Source organism: Mchenga conophoros, linkage group LG9 (assembly GCF_057382185.1).
Source record: "Mchenga conophoros isolate Kocher_MC1m ecotype Shallow Benthic linkage group LG9, M_conophoros_male_GT1.1, whole genome shotgun sequence".
NCBI lineage: Eukaryota > Metazoa > Chordata > Actinopteri > Cichliformes > Cichlidae > Mchenga > Mchenga conophoros.
The window spans coordinates 27,786,185-27,808,138 of NC_140534.1; the positions used below are offsets into that span (position 1 = coordinate 27,786,185).

Sequence of the window (21,954 nt, forward strand, 5' to 3'; positions counted from 1 at the left end):
ACATGGAACTTGAATAGAAGAAGCAGGGTGCTGTATTTTAGTGAAGACACTGACGGTGTGACTCTCTCTGTTAGAATGGGAAGGTGGAGATCGCTTCTACAGAGAGGACTCTGCTCGGCTTCTTCCTGGCCAAGATGCACAAGATTGACCCTGATGTGCTGGTGGTGAGTGGGAGACGTTGAGATTGTGATAATGATTTTTAATTGGGTTTAAAGTTATTGTTTTGTCTCTGGCTAAAAACACTGTACATGTTTGTTTTCTGTAGGGTCATGACATCTTTGGATTTGACTTGGAAGTTCTTCTCCAGCGCATCAATGTGTGTAAGGTTCCCCATTGGTCAAAAATTGGACGCCTCAGGAGGTCCAATATGCCCAAATTAGGGGTAAGGAAACAAATTTGCTGAGAATGTTTTCTTCAAATGTACTAGAAAGAAAGAAAAAAGAAAAAAAGAAGCTTTATGTTCTGTCGTGCTGGTGCTTTTGAATCCGCAGGGTCGTAGTGCCTTTGCAGAGAAGAACGCCACCTGTGGCCGTCTGGTTTGTGACGTGGAGATCTCAGCCAAAGAGCTGATTCGCTGTAAAAGTTATCATCTGACTGAACTCACTGCTCAGGTGCTGAAGACGGAAAGAATCACAGTCCCACAGGAAGACATTAAAAACCTCTACAGGTAAATACATGTAAAGGGTAATTTCACCAAAAACACAGGATAAGAAGTACAAGTCATTTCTTTTGTATTATTCATCTATAAAGTTTCTACATGTTATTTCTTCGCTCACAAATCAATGTGGGAAATAATATGTGTACATTAATATATATATATATATGAATATGTGTGTCAGTGATTCTCCTCACCTCCTGTACCTGTTGGAGTTGACATGGACAGACGCCAAGTTGATCCTCCTGATCATGTGTGAGCTCAACGTGCTGCCACTCGCCCTGCAGATCACCAGTATTGCTGGAAACGTCATGGTAATGCCGACAATGCTGCTCTTTCTTTAACATAATTTAACATGCACAATGATCTTATAGTTTGGCTGAGCCACAAAACTCAAATTGACAGTTTGCAGCATACCAGAGTATTAACAGTCAATTAGTCACATACTTATAATTATTTATTTATTATTTTATTTATTCATATAGCACATTTAACCCTTTACAGCCGATCGGAGCGGGCACGCTCCATTTTGCGTAACTATTTTTAAATCCCGGTAGCACTGCAACCAAGTAAGCTAGCGCAATAATTTTTTTTGCATATGAAACCGGAGGAGTTGTACTTACATCTTATGCCATCAGCTTGTCCTAGGTCACAGTTTCCTTCCACATATAGCTTTGCAAAAACTGCATAAAAATCACTTGCAGCAACAAAAACATAATATTCCAGAAACACGCTTCGCCGATCCGATCAGCTGTTTGTAACACTTCCTACGTCCATCAGCGCGAACTATCACATGACCGCATGACCTGCCCGAAACCGGAAGTGACGTCATTTTGCGGAAATGTAGTTTTTTTACGATCGGGGCCTTATGAGCCTATACTTGTGTTTTAAAAAGTTATGTTTGAGTTTATGACTTTCTGTGTCGTTTCTGGGATGCTTAGGACTCATATTGCACTGCTGGAAATAGTTTATTTTGATGCATATGCTGTTATTTTGCAAATTTGCACTATAATATTTATTTTCGTTTTTCCTGCAGTATATAAAAATTGGTGAATTTCAAAAATAAAACTATGAAGACACTCAAAATAAATTTCCTGTGGTGGGAAACTAGTTTGTGCAACTTTTTTGTATTTACAGTTTTGAGGGATGAGCCTCTTAAATTTCTCTAACTAGAAATATATGTTAAAAAAACAAAAACGATTTTCAATTTTTTTGTAGTTTATTGCACTTTTTTGCAATTTATGTAATTACTATGCACCTAATGCAGACATATTATTAAAGTTTGGGCTATAATGGTTGTATTGATGTATAGCAACTTGAAATGCTCCCAAAAATGGCTCCACAGCATGTAAAAATATAATATAAGCTCTGGCGGACTTGGTTCTATGGTAGGTCTTAAAGGGTTAATTATAACAGGAACATTGACCAAAGTGCTGTACAAGAATACAAAATACCTATTAAAATAACCTATAATATTGATATCAAATATGAATTAACAAATAACTCTCATGCTGTATTAAAAGCCAGTAAATAAAAATGTTTTTTAAGATAAGATTGAAAAAGATTGACAGCAGGAGCCTGTCTGATGTGTAGGGGTAAATTAATCCACAGCTTGGGCGCTACGATTGCAAATGCTCGATCGCCTCTGTGAACCAGCCTCGACCTCGGTATGGCTAAAAGCAAAAGACCCCTTGATCTAAGAGACCTAAAGGGTGCATAAGGCTGCAAGAGGTCAGACAAATACCTGGGAGCCTGTCCATTCAGGGCTTTGTAAGTCAACAATAAAAATTTTTTAAAGTAATTCTGAAGTGGTGAGGGAGCCAATGAAGAGAGGCAAGCACCGGGGAAATATGTTCACATCTTTTAGTACGTGTCAGAAGATGAGCTGCAGCATTCTGGACCAACTGCAGTCTTGTCAGGCAGGTCTGGCTAACTCCAGCGGAGTTGCATTAGTGCAGCTGGGATGTAATAAAAGCATGAATCGCCAAAAAATGATCTCACCTTAGATAACAGCCTCAGTTTGAAGAAAGACCACTGTACAACTGAGCTAATCTGTTTTTCAAAGGTGAAATTGCTGTCAAATATAACCCCAATATTTTTGGCATGCAATTTAATAAAAGGCTAAAGACTGTGCAGGTTAAAATGGGAGGTGCTGGGATTGCCACTTGGTCCAAAAATTATCACTTCGGTTTTGTTCTCATTGAAGTTAAGGAAGTTTGAGGCCAACCGGGATTTAACTTCACCGAGACACTGAAGTAAGGGTTCTAGTAATGCAGTCTCTCTCAGCTGATCAAGAAAAGCATAACAAGTCTAAGCCACAATAGCAATATCATCATCTGACATTTTGGTTTTAGGTTTCTCACACAAGTTTCCACACTTATTGTTTATTCCTTGGACTCCATATTTTTAAAAGTGATGCAATTCAGCCAATTTCCAAAAAGATGATTCTGTTCATCTTCAGTTTCAGCTGACTGCAGGTTTCTCCAACCTTATAAACAATGCATTTGCATAATGAATGAACCCAGCACCACTGATAGAAGACCTCAAGACTGATCTGTAGAAGTCACTTGGATGAGTGTCGAAGCGTTTCTCCCACTGAAAACACAGTCAAGATAAACAATCAACTTTTTTGAGATTTCCTTACCTACAGTATATGATTGAGCGTGCATCAAGACAAATGCAGATAATTATTTAGTAAGCAGGCTGAAGGTGACGCTGGCTTTATGGACAAAAAACACCAAAATTAGATAAGCTACTGAAGTGGGTCATGTCAGTAGCACTGTATGGGAACAGCCACAGTCATTTAAGCTGTATCGTTATGAGTCTGCATGGCGTTAATGTCAGGGCTGTGTGCTGTGGGTCTGGGTAAGATGTTGATATTTTTATGCTGGATTGTCATGTGCTTTCTGTATCTTGGTATTTTCTGCAAAGGCAACAGGTGAGATGTTGAAAGCAGCTTTATTCAAACAGAGTGCTCATTTCAAAAAGCATAAAATTTAATTGTAGGGTCGTATTTTAAAGCAGTTGGTTTCAGGAGCTACAGTTTTACATATTTGTGTTGGAAATGATAACTGTTTCACTGAGTTTTCAATTAATTCATTTTTTACGAGTTTCTTGATATCATAAATTTAGCATTTAGTACCAATAACAGAATTACATGACCTTTGGTATCCAGCTTGATTCAGCTAAAATAGCAAACATGTATTTCAGGGCGATCACACCGTAGTCTTTCTGCCTTTCTGATTATTGAGTTGAGGCAGATTTACAGTGACTATAGACCAACTGATATCCAATATTTTAGCTTTTTTTTAAGAGCGATTAAAAATATGACATTCGAATTTATCGGCTAATATATAATTTTTTTTTCCTTTTGTCTTTTGGACACACAATACAGTAAACAGACTTCCCACTCCCAACGTTTGTTATTTTTACTGTTTATTTACTCATTTCCGTTTTACTGAGCTCTGCTTGGATCAGCTCTTCGGTCCAAATGTGTGTGTTTCCAACAGGGAAGTTGCAGTGTGCCCTCTGGTGGGCAGAATATACAATGTCAGCACTCGTAACATGGGTTGACGGGTTTTTCTCCAATCTTTTATCTACTTTTTAAAATTTTTATAATGCTGATATCAGTAAAAACAACTAAAAATGCTGTCACAATCCACTCACACTTGTCTGACAAAGACATCAGTTTTACTTCACAAAACTATTATTCTTTCAAACTTCTGCCTTCATTCATTCGTGTTTTTAACCGACTTGTTTCAAGTCCAAACCAACATGTTTTCCCATTTTCTTTGAGGCAAAAAAAAAAAATCCTTTTTTGACATCTTGTTCTGGAAGCTCTAATCGCCGTATGTGACAGAAAATGTCCTGGAAAATGAGTTTTTCTCCCTGCTTTGTCTCTGCAGTCTCGTACTCTGATGGGAGGCCGCTCTGAGAGGAACGAGTTCCTGCTGCTTCATGCCTTCCACGAGAAAGACTACATCGTCCCTGACAAACCTTCTTTCAAAAAAGCACAGCTCGAGACGGTGAAGATGCAGCCAAATAACACACGCAGCTGAATTTTTGTTTTTTCCAAATTAGTTAATTGAAATAAAGCTCCTTCTATTTTTTTCTTTTTTTTCCAGGCTGAAGGCGAAGATGATGTGGATGCAGGCAAAGGCAAGAGGAAGAAGAAGGCAGCCTATGCTGGAGGTTTGGTGCTGGATCCTAAAGTTGGTAAGCACTGGGCATGTCTAAAAAAAAAATGTATTTACTCACCTTGTTTTTTCATGTTTACGCAATTATTTTAACTCTCTTCTTCTCATTTTTAGGTTTCTATGATAAGTTTGTGCTGCTGCTTGACTTCAACAGTCTGTATCCTTCAATCATCCAAGAGTTCAACATCTGCTTCACCACCGTGCAGAGGGAGGCTCAGAACTCCCAGAAGAAGAAAGAGGTAGTGTTCAAAAATTGGTCACAAGTTGTGTTTATAGGTTGAGCCTGTTGTCCAGCTACGTTAATGCTAAATGCTTCGGATTCGAGATTCAATTCATTTACACACTTTTGACTTGTGTTTTCATGGCAACAGGTGGATGACCCAGAGGAAATTCCCGAGATTCCAGATCCTAACCTAGAAATGGGAATCCTGCCCAAGGAAATCAGGAAGCTGGTTGAACGGCGTAAGCAGGTCAAAGGGCTCATGAAACAGCAAGACATCAACCCAGATCTCTACCTGCAGGTACACACGTGAACACACACTAGCAGTAGGGGTGGTATTTGTGAGCTGGTGTCAGAATAGAACAGAGAAGCTTTATTGTTATTGCATGTGACGTCTTTCGTGAATGAAAAGTCTTTTTTCCATTGGTACCTACTCGGATCGACTCACCACGGTTTTCCATTAGGTCATAGTACCTGGTACCCCCTGCTCTGACAAGGGCTCCAAAGCGATCCGAGCAGGTAGGGCTGCTCAATTAATCGAATTTTAATCACGATTACGATCTGGGCTTTCAACGATCATTAAAAATGACTGAGCCGATTATTAGCCCCTCCCTCATTTATCCGCGACACCTTAAAGGCCGGTCCGTGAAAATATCCAGTTGTTAAGTGATGACGTGACGTATCCTACTTCCGGGTCTAAAGTAGTCTGCGTTTAATATGGCTTTTGTGTTGTTAACATGTTTAATGTTTTGTATTTTCTTCTATTTAATCTCAAAAAGCTCCTAAAACAGTCAGTGATCACTGTTGACCTCCCTCGGCTTTTATTACCGCTAATCATTTATTTAAGCTCAGTTTTTAAAACCTTAGGATGTAACTACAGCCCAGCCCATGCAGCAGTATATGAATGACTAACCTCGTATTGTGGATGGATTATCTCAGTTGTTCTCCTGGCTGAAGTTTGGTCCTTTTACAGCATCCTGCCATGCGATTACATTTGTTCCTGACCACCGAGAACACTCACGTTAACTTTTATCGAGTGGAAAAAAAGTTAGCTTGTTTATATTATGCTAACATAGCTGTGTCGCTAGCGGTCACGTAGCACATCATTATATACCAGCTAGCCCAACTTCAGTAACCCTACAAACGTCACTGCTGTTTAGTTTTCTGTCTTCATTTATGCTGGAAGTGATAGCAGAGCTGTACGTTTTAATTTGTTTCCAAAACCCCGCAGTCAGGACATGCTATATTGTATTTAGATAGAAGCTAGCGAGCTAACTTCCTGCTAACTTCTAACTCCGTTAAATGTCATAAATTCCGTTTTCATGGATGCCTGGATGTTAAACTCAATTGTTACACCTGGTAGAGCAGAACGCTGATGATTTTATTAAAGATGAAAGACTTTAGACAGTTTTTCAACTCTCAGTAATGCCATAGTGATCGTTTGATATATGGACCTGCAGCGGAGTTTAGACCCAGACACGGCTAGTGACGTCAGACTGAACAACCGGATTGTCGGGCATAAACCGGTCCGTGGCGCAAAAAAGGTTGGAGACCGCTGATTAAGAAGACCCGAGGGAAGCTCGGAAAGCTAAGCAGAAGTTATTTGGAGAGTGACTGCCGTTGGTTGAAAAGAGAGTTTAAAAAAAAAAAACTTCAGTGGTGTTGCACACTATTTTATATTATTTTTTAAAGTCATTGTTAACCCTTTAAAGCCGGTCAGAGCAGCACGCTCCGTTTTGCGTAACTATTTTTAAATCCCTGTAGAACCTGAACCGTGTAAGCTAGCGCAATAATTTGTTTTGCATATGAAACCGGAGGAGTTGTACTTACAGCTTATGCCATCAGCTTGTCCTCGGTCACGGTTTCCTTCCACATAAAGCTTTGCAAAAATTGCATAAAAAGCGCTTGCAGGAACAAAAACATAATATTCCAGAAACACGCTTTGCCGTTCCTATCAGCTGTTCGTAACACTTCCCACAGTGAAATGAGGCACATGCTGTTTTCTTTGCAAATTTGCATCATAGGATTGTTTTTTGTTTTTCCTGCAGTATATAAAAATTGGTGTATCTCCAAAATAAAACTATGAAGACACTCAAAATAAATTTCCTGTGGTGGGAAACTATTTTTTGCAACTTTATTGTATTTAAAGTTTTGAGGGATAAACCTCTTAAATTTCTCCAAGTAGAAATATATGTAAACAAAACAAAAGCGATTTTCAATTTTTTTTGTAGTTTATTGCACTTTTTTGCAATTTATGTAATTACTATGGACTTAATGCATACATATTATTAAAATATGGGCTATAACAGTTGTATTGATGTATAGCAACTTGAAATGCTCCCACAAATGGCACTACAGCATGTAAAAAAAAAAAAAATAATAATATAAGCTCTGGTGGACTTGGTTCCATAGTAGGTCTTAAAGGGTTAAATAAATATCGTCAAATAATCGTGATCTCAATTTCAGTGAAAATAATCGTGATTATCATTTTTGCCATAATCGAGCAGCCCTACGAGCAGGTACTGAAATGTGACGTCATCAGACTTGTAAACAAGACGCCACTGATCAGCCAATCAGTGGCGTCTTGTTTACGAAATTCAAAACCACCCCAGCAACGAGGGAAATGGCTACAAGAAACAACGCCGTGGTCCCCAAGTCGGACGAAAAGTCACAGACGGAGCAGCAGGTTTATCGTCGCCTCGATGTCCACCTTTGTTATAGCGTTCGTGTCGCATACTAATTACGTCACGGGATGCTCAGACGTGTTGCTATAACAACAACCAAGCACATTGGGTGGTATTCAATTGTTATGCAAAACCAGACTATCCGAGTCAAGCCCTGGCAAGTCGATCCGAGTAGGTACTAATGGAAAGACGGCTAAAGTTGCACACATACTCAATAAATGAAAAACAATATGTAATAATATATAAAAATCAGTGCAGTGTATAAAACAGTGTACCTAAGAAATGGCAGAAACTTAGATGAGACTGATGGAAAGCGCCACACCATATCATATCGGATTAATTAAATCTGTTGTTGAATATTTTGCTGCGCTGCACTCATTTTAGCCGGTTTTCCCATTGGAATATTTTTGTCCCTCAGTACGACATCCGTCAGAAGGCTCTGAAGCTGACTGCTAACAGTATGTACGGTTGCCTGGGATTCAGCTACAGCCGCTTTTACGCCAAGCCACTTGCTGCCCTGGTTACACACAAGGGTAGGGAGGTGAGTACACAAACACACTGCTGACTTTAAAGGCTATGTGGACCTCGAGCGTTTTAGCTGTAAAGCTTTGTTTTTAGAGCAGTATCTGGATCTATAAAAGGCACCAAATACACTGAGACTGATTAAATACAAGTTTATCCTACTTTCTTTTGAAAAGTGTAAAGAACAGTCCAACGTTCATCCACAAGAGGGCACTGCTACATTATATTCAGCACTGTGCAACACTCCTTACTCTGGCCTATTTTCTTTGACTTGTCATTTGTTTTCTGCTTTATCCTGACTCACATTTGTTTCTACAAATGTCTTTGTTTCTCCCACACCCTGTGCCCTTTTCTGTCTCCCAAATATGATTACATCTTCAATTTCATTTAGTCAGAATAAGAGACTTTCCTTATTTTCGGTGATATCAGTGACACTATGCAAGTATTTTCCAATAACAGAATGCCACGGGCACTCTTGAATCTAACACTCTCCATTTAAAGTCTCATTGTGTAAGCACTTCTTTCAACACACAGATGGAATGACAGTGGCATGCACGCTCAATAAATTGGTGCAAAGATGCATGTGTACTGCATGACATAAACAGCTAAAGCTGGTATTGTAACTGAACACCCCACACACACACACACACACGAGCACACACACACTCACACTCTCCCACTATGTCAGTGGTAGTACTCATGTTCATTTAATGAGCTCTAACAGTACAAGTCCTCAGCAGAGGCATCAGGCTTTGCCTCAGGGGAGTCCTTCATTAAGATCCCCTTACACACTCATTGTGCTCCCTAATAGAGGGCAGGGCAGTAACTCACTGTGCGTGTTTGTTATTTTGTCAGTCCGTTTGGGCCTCCAGTCATGCTTGTTGTTCAGCTGACAGAGCTACATTGTTAAAGTTGTGTATTGGATTTGCTGCTGCAGGTGGGAGTTTCTGTCCCTCAACACTTCACCGCTTATATCTTGTAGTTCGTATTTATCAACAGCCTGAGGTAGATGGGTTCATTTACATTTGTACCTCCTGCTTGCTTTACATAATCCGGGAAGCATCACCATTCTCGTGTAAGGAGTAGACTAGATTTCCATTATTCGAAGGCTTTGCTCTTGCCCGTGTTGCTAGATTTAGAAGCCCTAATTTAATCATGTGGAATAGACTTACAGCTAGCAGCTATTTTCACAACCTTTCTTGTTGATTTATTTGTTGTATAAAAACTGAAACCTCAAAGTTATTTATCACAGGAGGGCCAGAAATCCAAATTTAGTTGGAGAAAATGCTGACACAGATGTCACCATTAGTGAGTCACATTAAGATAGTTATATGCTACACCTTCAAGCTGATCACTCTGCTGGTGCCTGGAAGTAAGAAGGTTTCACTAGAACAGATTCGATTGGGTACATTGAGAATACAGATACTGATGTCCAATGTCCCTGAAGCAAAAGGGAGTTCGCATCATACATAATGGGATTATACATATCTAACCAAGGCTGTATTAAAAACCTGTGAAGCATAAGTGGTGTAACAGTAAAATGATGCAGCTGGAGCTCTTTTGTAATGGTGGGACTGGAAGGATGTGAAATTGTCCTTGCTTTTGAAAAAGTCTAACAACAACTGATGTGTATATAAAAGATGTTTTGTTTTTGTTTTTTGTGCTTCATGAACAAAACATTTTCATCATGTCCGCACAGAAATGGAGCATTTTTGTTGCCCATTATCCATAGCATGTTAACAGGATTACCATTAAGAGCTGAGCAGACATCATCCCAATCTATATCTGAATCTGGGACTCCTTTGCCCCCATATGGAGCTCACACTGACGGTGACGAGTCCTTGTTACGGTCAGTATAAAAGATGGAGGTAGCTACAGCGATTGGTTTCTGAAGCCTTGAAGAGTGTTTTCATTTCAAATGCAGGTTTATTTTTGTTTTTTATCCTGAAGCTATGCCCATATTTAATACTGTTTGTGGTACTTTGTGTAGATGGCTGTATCCTCAGTGTTGAGAAGAGGGCAGGGTGTAGATTAGGTTTGGTCGACTGACCCGTTTGCCACGGAATATCGAACCGTCCTCGAGGCCTGGTGCGAGTCATGCGCGTCTGCCCCAGGCTTCTTCCACCCGTCCTATCAAAATAAAGCATAAAAACATAAATTACTGTTATTGAAGAGTCGCTTGGTTACCTGATTTTTACCTGATTATCTGTTGCAGTTACTCCTCAATGAAATGATTATTCCTTAATTAGTATTATTAATAATTATTACTCTAATTAGTATGTTCAGCGGTAAATGGGCTTGTTCTTATGTAGCGCTTTTCTACTCTACTCAAAGCGTTTTATACAACACGCCTCAGTCACCCCAGCACTTTTTTCTTCCTAAGTGGTGCTTTCTAACATTCACATTTTCATGAACGCATCAGAGGAGCAACTTGAGGTTCTGTATCTTACTTAGACATGCAGATGGGAGCAGCCAGGCATTGAACGGCCCACCTTTCAGTTAGTAAAGTCCCTACATCCTGAGCTACAGCCACCCAAGTATGAAGTCAACCTCCAAGCATCACAATGTGACACAAATACATTTGCCAGGATCAAATACCTTACTACTCTACAGTTATCCTTACACAGTTGCTGAACATTATAAGCCTTTATACAGAAGGTTATACTGGTGGTATGTCTCATTAGACTGCATTGGGTTTATCAAGGTGTACTTAATAATGTGTCAGCTGAGTGTTTATACTAATAGTGATTCAGATGCTTTGCAGGTTTGTTGGAAACTAAAATTTCCTCCAAAGTTTTCTAAAACTTCTCAAGTTGTCCTGTGTGGCGAGGAGGCTGTAAGCAAATTGGATGTAGGACTTCAGTACACTACAGAGAGACGTGCGTCAAAAAGGTCATCAGTCAGTGTGCGGTGTACACACACGTACCTCGGCTTGCTGTTGAAGCAGGAGATCCCACTTCACACAATCTTAGTGTTTTGTTTACTTTGTATCTATGATCCTACCACAACTCTATTTATATAGCAGCTTGTGTGTTTGGAGAGCGCGTGGCTTCAGCACCAGCCTGCTGATAATAAGGCAACATGCTGTGGAAGATATTCTTTGAAATTTACTTTTTGTCAGTTTTACTTGTATATAAGTGTGTGTGTGTGTATAAATCTTATAGCATCTAAAATAGGATTTTTGTAGGACAGTTTTTCCAGCACTTGAGCATCGTATGCTCGTCAAGGAAAAGCAGCAGATCAGCAGTAGTACGAACCAAATGTGTCTGTTTTACTGAATTGTACAGAGTCCTAAAGTTAACAGGAGGCAAGCCGAGTAGTTCTCGGTAGTTTCCGACTGCAGCGAGCCAGAAAAGCCAGCTGGCATTTATAACTGGATTTCTAGTGTATTTGTGGGCATTGCCATTTGCACTCCCACCCCCATTTTAATCGTCACATTTGCACTCCACTTTCATCTCATGATTTAGGAGGCTTTTTATTTTTGTAATTGTAACATGTACACTGATCACCACTCTGTCCACAGTGTAAATCCACCCTCCTCTCGCGCCCCTGCGTTCCCTTCATCTGTTTGGATGAGTGTCCAGAGTGAATGTTCATGTGTTCTCTGTATTTATTGATTGGCCCGGCTCTCATCTTTCTCTCGCTCTCGTTTTAAAATGAGGCCTAACCCCCCAGTGTGGCCGGATGGCTTAGGCTGCAGGCCACGGCAGTGTCTCAGCCCTGGGCTTAGATGGGGGTTGACAGACCCTTGGCTGTGGACCTTCTGATCAAATTTGCCAACTTAGGAGGGGAAAGCCCCCCACTTACATCTCCTCCTGATTCTTGTGCGTCTTCCTTGGGTATGTCATCTATCGTGTGTGTGTGTGTGTGTGTGTGTGTGTTACTACTACCCATCTGTGTGTGCGTGCACAAGTGCTACTGGCCGAACTCTGCCCTTTGTCGGGACCATTTGTTGTGGCCCTGTTCTGTCCTGGTATGTGTGGGTATTAAAGGGGGGGATGATGGGTATTAAGAGGAAGGTGAAGGTTTAGGATTACACAGTCAAGGGTCCTCCACAGATTGATGTCCCCCTCACTCCCTCAGCGTTATTTTGGGTTCTTTTGTATGTTCGCCAGAGAGCATTTGGGTGCAGAGAAATGGTTGTATGACACAGACAGACAGCTTGCACACATGTGATTATTTCGTTTTTAATTTTATTTATTTATTTTTTGTTAATGGGTTGATAAATGCATCTGTCACACCAGAAAGATTTTTTTTGGCCACAGGCTGCTGGATCTCCGAATTCATCCACTAAATGAGGAGATTTTAATTTGGGGGGGAAAGGTTTCCGCAAACCTGCTTAGGGATGACGAATCAGCTGCAGGTTTAGAACAACTACATGATTTTTTCTTTGTTGACCTGTGTTATTGTTAATGTTTCTAGTCACTTGAAATGGCAAAGAGTCTGTACTTGAATTTAATTTGTGTTTATGAAATCAGAAGCTCGCTTTTTAAAATTCTCAATTGTTTAGTTTGGCCTGCTTCTCTTGCATGATGGTGTGTTTACGTCGTCCTAATCGAGTGATGTTCACAGCGCAGGCCGAGGGAAGCTGCTTATTGTTGCGGATCGCAGATTGGTTTGACCTTTGACCCTTTTGCCTGCAAATCTGACAACCATTAGCAGGTGTGTGTCTCTCCGGATGGAGGGTGACTCCTAAAAGCCATTCTGCTGTAATTGAGTCTCTGTCCTTGTGTTTAAAAACAGCCTGACAGGAGCTCGTAGTTGACATTATTGGCTGGCATGCAGAGTGAAGATAGAAGCTGGCTTCTGTAACGGAGCTGAGGGTGCAGAGAGGTCAGAGTTTGGTTTAGGTTAAACCCTCTCCCGTACGTACGTGTGTGCAAGGGTGCATGTGCTCGTAATGAAGTCTAAGTAAATATTGTTGCCCCTGGTGTCCCTTGTTCTGCTTCTGTATCATCTCTCTTGTCTCAAGAATCACAAATCAGTTCCCAGAATTAGACACAGAAATACCTGAACCAACCTATCACGTCTCATTTGTGGTCGCATCTGTCAGACTGCATGCTCTGATGTCATGTGAGTAAATACTGTTGCCCTCATTTCTTTCATTGAGGGTTTCAGAATCACAGTGGTCATTTTTACATTTCCCTGAATTAGACATAAGAATACATAAGCCTGCCTACTCCGCCGGTGCGTTTGGGGAAATGAGGGCTGCGATGTTTCCATGATCCTGTAGTCCTTTTAAAGAGTGGGCTTTTCTCTTGATAGGAGTGGACTTAACAAATAGTCACATGGGAGCAGCGCTGCTATTCTGGCATCAATAGCGTGTCTGTGAGGGCGGACGGTGGACCGCGCAGGGGCTCAGAGTTTAAACGGCGACTTCGTAACACCTGCTAATGAGGCCATGTGAGAATGAGCTTATGGCAGAGATTATAATTGATAATGGATTCATCTGGCGTGCATTTGAATTTATTTGTTTACTTTATAACTTTATTTTGAAAAGTTCTATATAAATACTAATAAACTAAATAAGGGTTTGTTTTCCCTCAGAATTATTTATTCTATGGATTTTGTTCCCACATAAACATGTTTTATGAGTGAGCAGCTATTTAAATTTTACATAAAGAAGAACCACATTTTGAGTCTTTTCAAACGCAGCTTTTAACATTTTAAAAAAGATTAACTTCAGTAGCACAAGTTTTTAAAATTCATTTTAGTGACTTTGTTCTAAATCAATGGCAGCCATACTGAGTAATAATTAGTATTAATAATAGTAGTAAATAATTCATAATAACAATACTAAATCATCAATAATTATAGTGACTGACCCCCAAAAAGAGCATTACTATTTACCCTGTGGAGTGAGTTGAATTTATTTATAGTGTTAGCTTTTAGTTAGGGGTGCAACGATATTCGTATCGATATTGAACCGTTCGATACAGTGCTTTCGGTTCGGTACGCATATGTATCGAACAATACAACAGTTGTAATTTATTTTATCAATTTTCCTTCTGACGATGCTGTCTGTGTTGAGTGCTCAGTGAATCTGCGTTCGACTACTCCGCCTAGGCTGCACTGTCCAGCGCAGATCCACTGAGCGCTCAACACAGACAGCATAGTCAGAAGGAAGAGCGCAGGGCAAGCTAGCGAGACAGAAGTTAAGCTCTACTTGCAACAAGCAAATTGAACCTCATTCAGATCTGGCGTTTGGAATTATTTTGGTTTTCATGTGACGTATGACCCTGAAGGTAAGCGAGTCATGGACTAAAGTAAAACAGTATGTTGGATGTGCCATGCAATGCTCAATTACATTGGTGTGAACTAGTGTGTTAGCGCAGTTAGCTCGTTAACGTGTTGGCCGTCTAGCCCCATGCACGGAGCGATCGGCGGTAGTTAACGGAGATTTGCCGTGTTGTGGCGTTAAGGTCATTTCAACGAGATTAACCTGAAAGCACTAGTGGGAACACAACGAATATGACTGCACATTTACGCCGACATCATCCTAGTGCAAAGACAAGTGAAAGCAGACAAAAAAAAGCAAGCATGCTACTAACTTTAGCCGAGTCATTTAGACCGCTGTTAGCACATGATTCTCCTTATGCTGCTGAGAATATAGCCCAGAAGAAGCGGATAGTATAGCTTTTATTTTGGAAAGAGCCATTTCTCTGTAATAAACTCTCTTTTCCAAAGATGAGTGATTCCTCAATCAGATACAGGGCTTGCAATATCGCTAGCCCGACGTCCCGAAGCTAGCGATTTTTTCAGTCGGGCTACCAAAATCTATCTCTTCCCTGCCCGTCGGGCTATTGTAGGAAAAATATATGTCAATGCTTTTGCATTCTTTCAGAAATGTAGCTGGGTAATTATGTCATTGGCATCGGTGAGCCACTGTCAATATGTGACATATTGAAGTCGCGTTTGAATTTGCGCTTGTTTTTTTGCTTTCACTTTGCAATCGTGCGAACTGTGTATAGAGAGCGACAGCACTGATCTGTGAGTGATGATAATTTGCGCACCAATTCCTCTGACATCGTCTTATTAATCGTTAGCTTACTATGCAAACATGACAAGTGAAATCTCCCGCAGCTTAAACATGTGAGAGGTTGATCGCGCAGAGAATCGCTGAGCTTATGTGAGTGCGTGTGTAAAAGCATTTCAGTTCTGCTGAGCCAAATAAGACAGGTCAGGGTGAAGAAGTGACAGCCAAAGAAAAGCTTACCACAAAACGGAGAAGTTATGACAAATCAGACTATAAGGCAAAAAGAAAGTGCAGCTTTATGGTTTCATGGACAAAAGAATTTCTGTGGCTGCAATATGACGAGCTAAATAACCAGGGCTGCACATAAGTGGTCCGCAGGTGCGCATTCGCTGTCAAAATAAAAAACACGCACAAGGGTTAGGGTTAAATTTAAAAACTGTACTTTTGAGTTAAAATATATATTTATAATTTTAATAAATGACAAATTAAAAATGCTTGAACATTTTTTTGTATCGAAAAAATATCGAACCGTGACACCAAAGTATCGAACCGAACCGAACCGTGAATTTTGTGTATCGTTGCACCCCTACTTTTAGTGATTAGTAAAACCAGATATTTGAGATTAAATCATCATTATTCCACATTTTGTTGCATGCCAGTGCTTTTTTTTCCTTTGCTTTGCTTTTTGGGAACCATTTCTTTCTCAAATTCACTCCCCACCAACCAGTGGCATATTTAGTTGAGTACTTCGACGGTCTAGCATCTTTCAAAAGTTAGTAAGTCCCTCTGACTGTTGCTTTATTCCCCAGGCGCTCACTCTATTCGATAGAGCCATAGATTTGATTTGGTGTAGATTTCAAAAGCATGAATAATCATTTAAATTCATGATAATCATGATTTAATTATTGGCCACAATAATTTTCACTACTTTTTTTTTTTTTTTTTTTTTTTTTGTCTTCATGACAGCTGTATTGCACCCCCATTTAAAATAAATAAATAAAATAAATAAAAGTAATAAAAAGTCTGGCTTCACTGCTGCTCTTGTGTATCTGCCATTATATTGCTTATTTACTTGACAATGTATTAAAAACTTGGCTGAGAAAATGCAGTGACATACCAGGATGCGCCTTTTCCTGCTATTAAAGTACAGTATTATAATTGAGCGGACAGCAGGAGGATTGTTGTCATTGTTGAGTTATTTTCAATCAGTGTCGGCGTTTGTGATCTTGGCCGGTTGTATTAAATCAGTCACAGCTTTACAACAGATTGACCTTCCCGATGGCAGACATGAGAACACAGCTATGGCATCTGCCAGGACAGGTGTGTGTGTGTGTGTGTGTGTGTGTGTGTGTGTTGGTTGTGCTCTGTGCTCGTGAATTCTTGCGTGCAAGTGAAATCATTTTAGTGAAAGAAGGACTTTCGGTCTCTGTGGGTGTGTACGGAGGTGTGTGCAGATATAACTTCACGGTAGCAGAAGAGAGCCTGTAAATCTTTTATGCATCTTTGCGTGTGCGAGGCTGTGTTCGTGAAAGAGTTTTACAAACTTGTGTGTGTGTGCTCAAGTGCCTTGTGGACATGTTGTGTGTATGTCACCCCGCCACCCCCCAGCTCTGACAGTGGTGTGGTCCTCCACAGGTGCTATTTCAGTCGACCGACTGTCATCCCAAAATGCTTTTCAGCTGAGTGCTTTTCAAAACAATCGTCACTGGTGCCCCAGACTCTTTTTACAAGGGCCCTCTGCTACACAGAGGTTTAACATGCCGCTTCTGATCTGCTGATCAGTAGAAGGATGTATGTGGTGTGTATGTGTGTGTGCCAGAGTTCAAGATGTAATGATAATGGGGGGGGTGGGGGGGCTCGCGCATTTATCTTTTGTCTTTACTGCTGCCTTTCAGTCTGCAAACCACTTATCACTCAACCAAGCAGGTCAGTTAAGAGTAATATTCTTATTAAAATGACAGCCTGGCAAAAGACAAAAGATATTTTGATGAGAAGTGTATGAGGGTTGGGGGGGTAGTGGATTCAAATAAAGAATACACGAGATTGACGTGACAACAAGACATGTAAGGCCTTAATAGATGAGGCCAACAAAAAGCTGAGCAACAGCTGGGAAAAGGAGGATATCACAACAAGGCTGAACCACTCATCAATTAGCATGACAGGGTGCAATAACGCACAGCTAATGGGTACAGCTCGTGTGCAGGCACACAGGTGCACATGCAAAGACATGAGGCGCTGTTAAAAGCACTAAATGAAAAGCTGTGAAAAGTCAAGTCAAAGACGGCGGGAAAATGCAGCTTTTAAAGTGAGATATTAGGACGGGTATTGAAAAGTGTCGATGGGTTTGTGTTAAGCGGCTTTGTAACAATATTCAGTCTGAAATCCATTGCTCCCTTTTAAACTTTGATTTAAAGTCTGAGTTGTATTCAGCTGGACAGGAGGTGTTATTTCCCTTAGACTTTGCCTCCTGTAGTTGTTACTCCTGGTCACTTTTTTCTTTTCTGGTTTTTTTTTTTTTTTTTTTGGCATCTTTGAATGTTGCAAACTAGTGGTAGTACCACTTAACCAAAGTACATCTTCTGGAGCCCTGAAGTCTGTGTGTTCGAGGCACAAGGCAGATTTGTTGGGTACATTAGGTTTTAAAAAAGAGTAGTGCAAAGGAAAAATGCCACATGGAAGCTGCATGTCAGTGTAAAACTCGTGCAGGAATACCGCACTAATGCTTTAACTGCTGAATCTAAACTTGGAGCGTCTGAAAATGCTGCTGCTGCTGCCAACTGCAGTGTCTTGACTCTGCTGCAAGTCACAGGTTTATGTTTATTGCAGGGTTTGCATTCAAGTAGGGCACACTGGTTGGATAGCAAAGCGTTGCAGATGTGTTCTTGATGGCCAGGTGAAAAATGTTGAGTTTGTTAAATAAATCTTTTGCAGTGATCACAAAAGCTATTTGTTTACATGATTAATTAAACTGTGGGTTGTGGAGCGTTCACCTCTTTCAGATACTAAAGTAGGACATGGTAGAAAACATTTGAGAACCATTGATGTAGGTCAGTGCAGATCTCGCGATACCATATGTGACTATGTGATATTCAGTATGACCATATTAATGTGAACTAAACGTCTGCAGTAGCTATGTGATTATTTCTTTCAAATCAAATGAACCAAAGCTAGGCACTCTAGGGTCGAAGACTGTGGCACATAATCTCAGTGCTTTTGAAATGGCTGGTTTGAAGGCGGGGCTAGGACTTTGACCACTCAGAGCAGCGGCTGATGTTGCTGCATACGCACAGAATAGAATATATTCTACTTATTGCAAGGTATGTCCTTTTATTTGGTGTTTCAGTCCAAGGAATGCAACCTGACATGTGAGCCCTCACATGCAATGTGGCATCAAAAGGAAGGATGAGGTGAAACTGTGATTACAAACGTGAGAAATTCAGTCTCATGTGTTCTGTCCTGATCCTTCACTTTGCAGGAGCACTTGTCAGCGAGCTGCTCAATTACTGTCCGGTCTATTTACACTGTATTAACACCAAGGAGCCGGAAAGGATGAGAGGCAGGAATGTTAGAAAATTGGTTTTATAGTGTGAGGGAAAAAGAGCGACTCTGTAATTGGAAGATTTTGAATAGATTATCTAAATTCACTTTGTAGAAAATGGTTAAACTAAGGGAAGCAGCTTCACTGGTTGCAGGTATTAAGATGGCAAAACTCAGTCAGAAGTAATGATTGTAAAAATTGAAAGAACAACTCTTATTTCGTAGCTGGAGCGAAAATGCGATCGGCGCAAAAAGCCGAGCGAGGGTACAGACTGATCCGATCAATTTGATTGATGTTAGCAGGTTAACATTAAGCACTGTGAGCCCCTCTGCTGAGTTTTTTTCAGATGTTTGGCCCAGAATGAGCGTCATTCACGGTGCTGACGAGTGCAGTCATCACGGTGAAGACATACATGCACTCTTTTTACCCCCTGGGGATGTGTGTTTGCATTGGTTCGTATAGTATGTGTATGCCGGTATGCGTTTAAAGATGAGCGCACGTGCACACACACTGTCAGTTGCACACATTCCAGCGTCATGGTCAAACGACTTGTCTTTCACACAGTTCATTCCTTAACAGCAGTCTGTCCTGCTGGAACTGACAGCATATGGAAAACCTGTCTAAATGAGTCCACACATCAATTACATCAACGCATTCTCACCTCCTCGCTTGTCTGTCTTTCCCACATCTCCCCATTCATCACGTCTCTGCACTTTTTATTCAGTCCGTTCCATCATTTCAGCTTCGTCTCCTGGCTCTTTCTCCTTTCAATGCTTTTATTTTGCTGTTTTGTTATTATAAAAAAAAAAAGTATTACTGGAGATTTCAAGATGGAGTACAAAAGCAGAGTTTTAGCCGAGTTTTGTTGATGTGATGATTGACACTGTGAGGATAATGAGCATGGCTAAGTTTCTCTAAGATGGTTCTCGTTTACTGTCTGCATCAGCAGGCCTGCATTAAAACATTGTCCTGGGCTCTGTTGGTAGGCGTGTGTTGTGCCAAGTAGCAATAAGCAATGAAATACAATCCATGGTGTCTATTTGATGACTGCATTTGTGAATTTTAAGATCTATCATACCCGGACTCTGTGGGTTTTTTCAAATTATTTTCCCCTTATCTTTATTCTCCTACATGTTTTGGCTGTTAGCTGGAGAACTTGAACTTCATCTTGTGATGTTTGCACTTGCTTTCTTTCGAATGGGACATTATGATGACTTATTTAATTTTTGCATTTAAGGAGTGGGAAGGTGACGTTTAAGGCTTTATATGCTGGCTTTATAGACAGCTAAGGTGAATGATTGTGGTTGAGGGTTAGATTAATCAACAAAGGTTATATTTTTGTTATGTCTGTAGAAAATACAAATAAATAATATTAATGCTTTCTGTCACATTCATCTGTAAGTTAATTTGTCCTTTTTGGCAAATGAGGTCAACTCAGACTGTAAGTGTGTAGAGAATCAAAAACATACAAAAAGAACAGTTACACAACTAATTGTGATTTTTGGCTGATGTGGTGATGTGGACATTTCATTCTTATAAATGCTCTTTATTGTGATGCCTGTGCCTGCATTTTGTCCTGCAGTGGTGTCTGAACACCATCAGGATACGTTGGGTTTTGTTTAGAAATGTTCAAGTCAACAAACGAGGGATCTAATTATCAAATTAGCATTCCCATTGGGGTAGTTTATCTTTAGTTGCATTTGAATTTCCATGAGTTTTACTATGTCATGATTTATATCCTGCTGATTTTATAGTGTATTTTTTACTTTTTTGTCATTTTCCAACTTGGCCGGGGTCTTTCTGTGTGGAGTTTGCATGTTCTCCCCGTGTTTGCGTGGGTTCTCTCCGGGTACTCCGGCTTCCTCCCACTGTCCAAAGACATGCAGCTTGTGGGGATAGGTTAATTGGATAATCCAAATTGCCACTAGATGTGAATGTGCGAGTGAATGTGAGTGCGAATGGTTGTCTGTCCCTATGTGTTAGCCCTGCGACAGACTGGCGACCTGTCCAGGGTGTACCCTGCCTTTCGCCCCATGACAGCTGGGATAGGCTCCAGCACCCCCCGCGACCCTGAAAAGGATAAGCGGAAGCGAATGGATGGATGGATGAATTTTAGCATCTGATGCAAATAATTTGGCTTGAAACGGCTCCTTTGTCTGATTATGTGACACTCGCATTGTTATCTTTATTTCTGATAATCCTCTGCTTCGTAAAATCATATTACCCAAGGAAAAAAAATGTGTTGCTTCAAGTTTTACTTTTAATGATTCAAATATGGGAGGAATCTTTGCTGCAATTTCACACGCCTGTTTTGGTGATGGACTGTTCAGCTCAGGCACAGCTGAGTTTTTCTTACTCAAGAGCTGCTGCTCAGTGGCAGCTGTTAACAGAGGAAAATGTGTCTCGTATACAAGGTCTGATTTTCCTTCCAAGACAGATACTTTGTTATTTGTGCGAACTTTGGTTGCACTTAGATAACATTGTAACATTGCAAGTGTACAAAACAGCTTAGTCACATGCACATGTGCACACACCAGTGCAAGGTGCTGGCCTAGTGTCTAACCAAGGACTCCTTAGCAGATGAGCCTGAACCATCACAGCTGCTTGTTGTGGTGTTTGTGTTTAGTAGCTGGCTGTATTTGAAACATCAACCTTCAGTTATAGTGTTTCGTATAGTTAAATGTCAAAATTATTTTCAAATGCATGGAATTTAAAAAAAGGAATAAATAAATGTGACCTTTAGTCTGACAGACTGAGCACATTTGGTGTCATCTTTACATTTTATTTTATACCTCTGAAAGATCATTTCCTCGGGCTCGTTTTCTGTCGTAAATAAACTACTCTACACTCGCTGCAGGCAGCTGTCATTCACATTTTAAACCACGAATTTACTTTTGCTTTTGCAGTGTTAAAAATGTCTCAAATTAGATTTGTATTCATGAATTATTGGAGTGGAGCACCTGTGCACTCAGTCTGAAGATTTATAAAGAGTTCTTTCATCTTCCTCTTTTCCAACCTTTCTTCTTCTGCTAAACAGGCAGGGGTCATTTTGTCTACAGCGAAATCCACTGCATAAGTGCAGAGGTGAAAAACTGTGTGTGTGTTTGTGGTAAGACCTTGACCTTGACTGCAGTCCCTAATGGAGAGGCTGTTCCCCTGAATG

The 21,954-nt window shown here is 40.5% G+C and overlaps 1 protein-coding gene across 2 annotated transcripts in view; it reads left to right on the forward strand.

The window, feature by feature from the left end:
* Window positions 1–21,954, forward strand: part of pola1 (polymerase (DNA directed), alpha 1) — a 66,514-nt gene that overhangs the window by 5,875 nt on the left and 38,685 nt on the right. For both annotated transcript variants that reach the window (XM_085287330.1, XM_085287331.1), the window contains exons 18-26: window positions 75–164; window positions 266–382; window positions 492–667; window positions 840–969; window positions 4,561–4,680; window positions 4,780–4,870; window positions 4,966–5,090; window positions 5,223–5,372; window positions 8,174–8,296. In XM_085287330.1, the coding sequence (XP_085143456.1) occupies window positions 75–164; window positions 266–382; window positions 492–667; window positions 840–969; window positions 4,561–4,680; window positions 4,780–4,870; window positions 4,966–5,090; window positions 5,223–5,372; window positions 8,174–8,296 (1,122 nt within the window). The remainder of the gene's footprint in view (window positions 1–74; window positions 165–265; window positions 383–491; window positions 668–839; window positions 970–4,560; window positions 4,681–4,779; window positions 4,871–4,965; window positions 5,091–5,222; window positions 5,373–8,173; window positions 8,297–21,954) is intronic.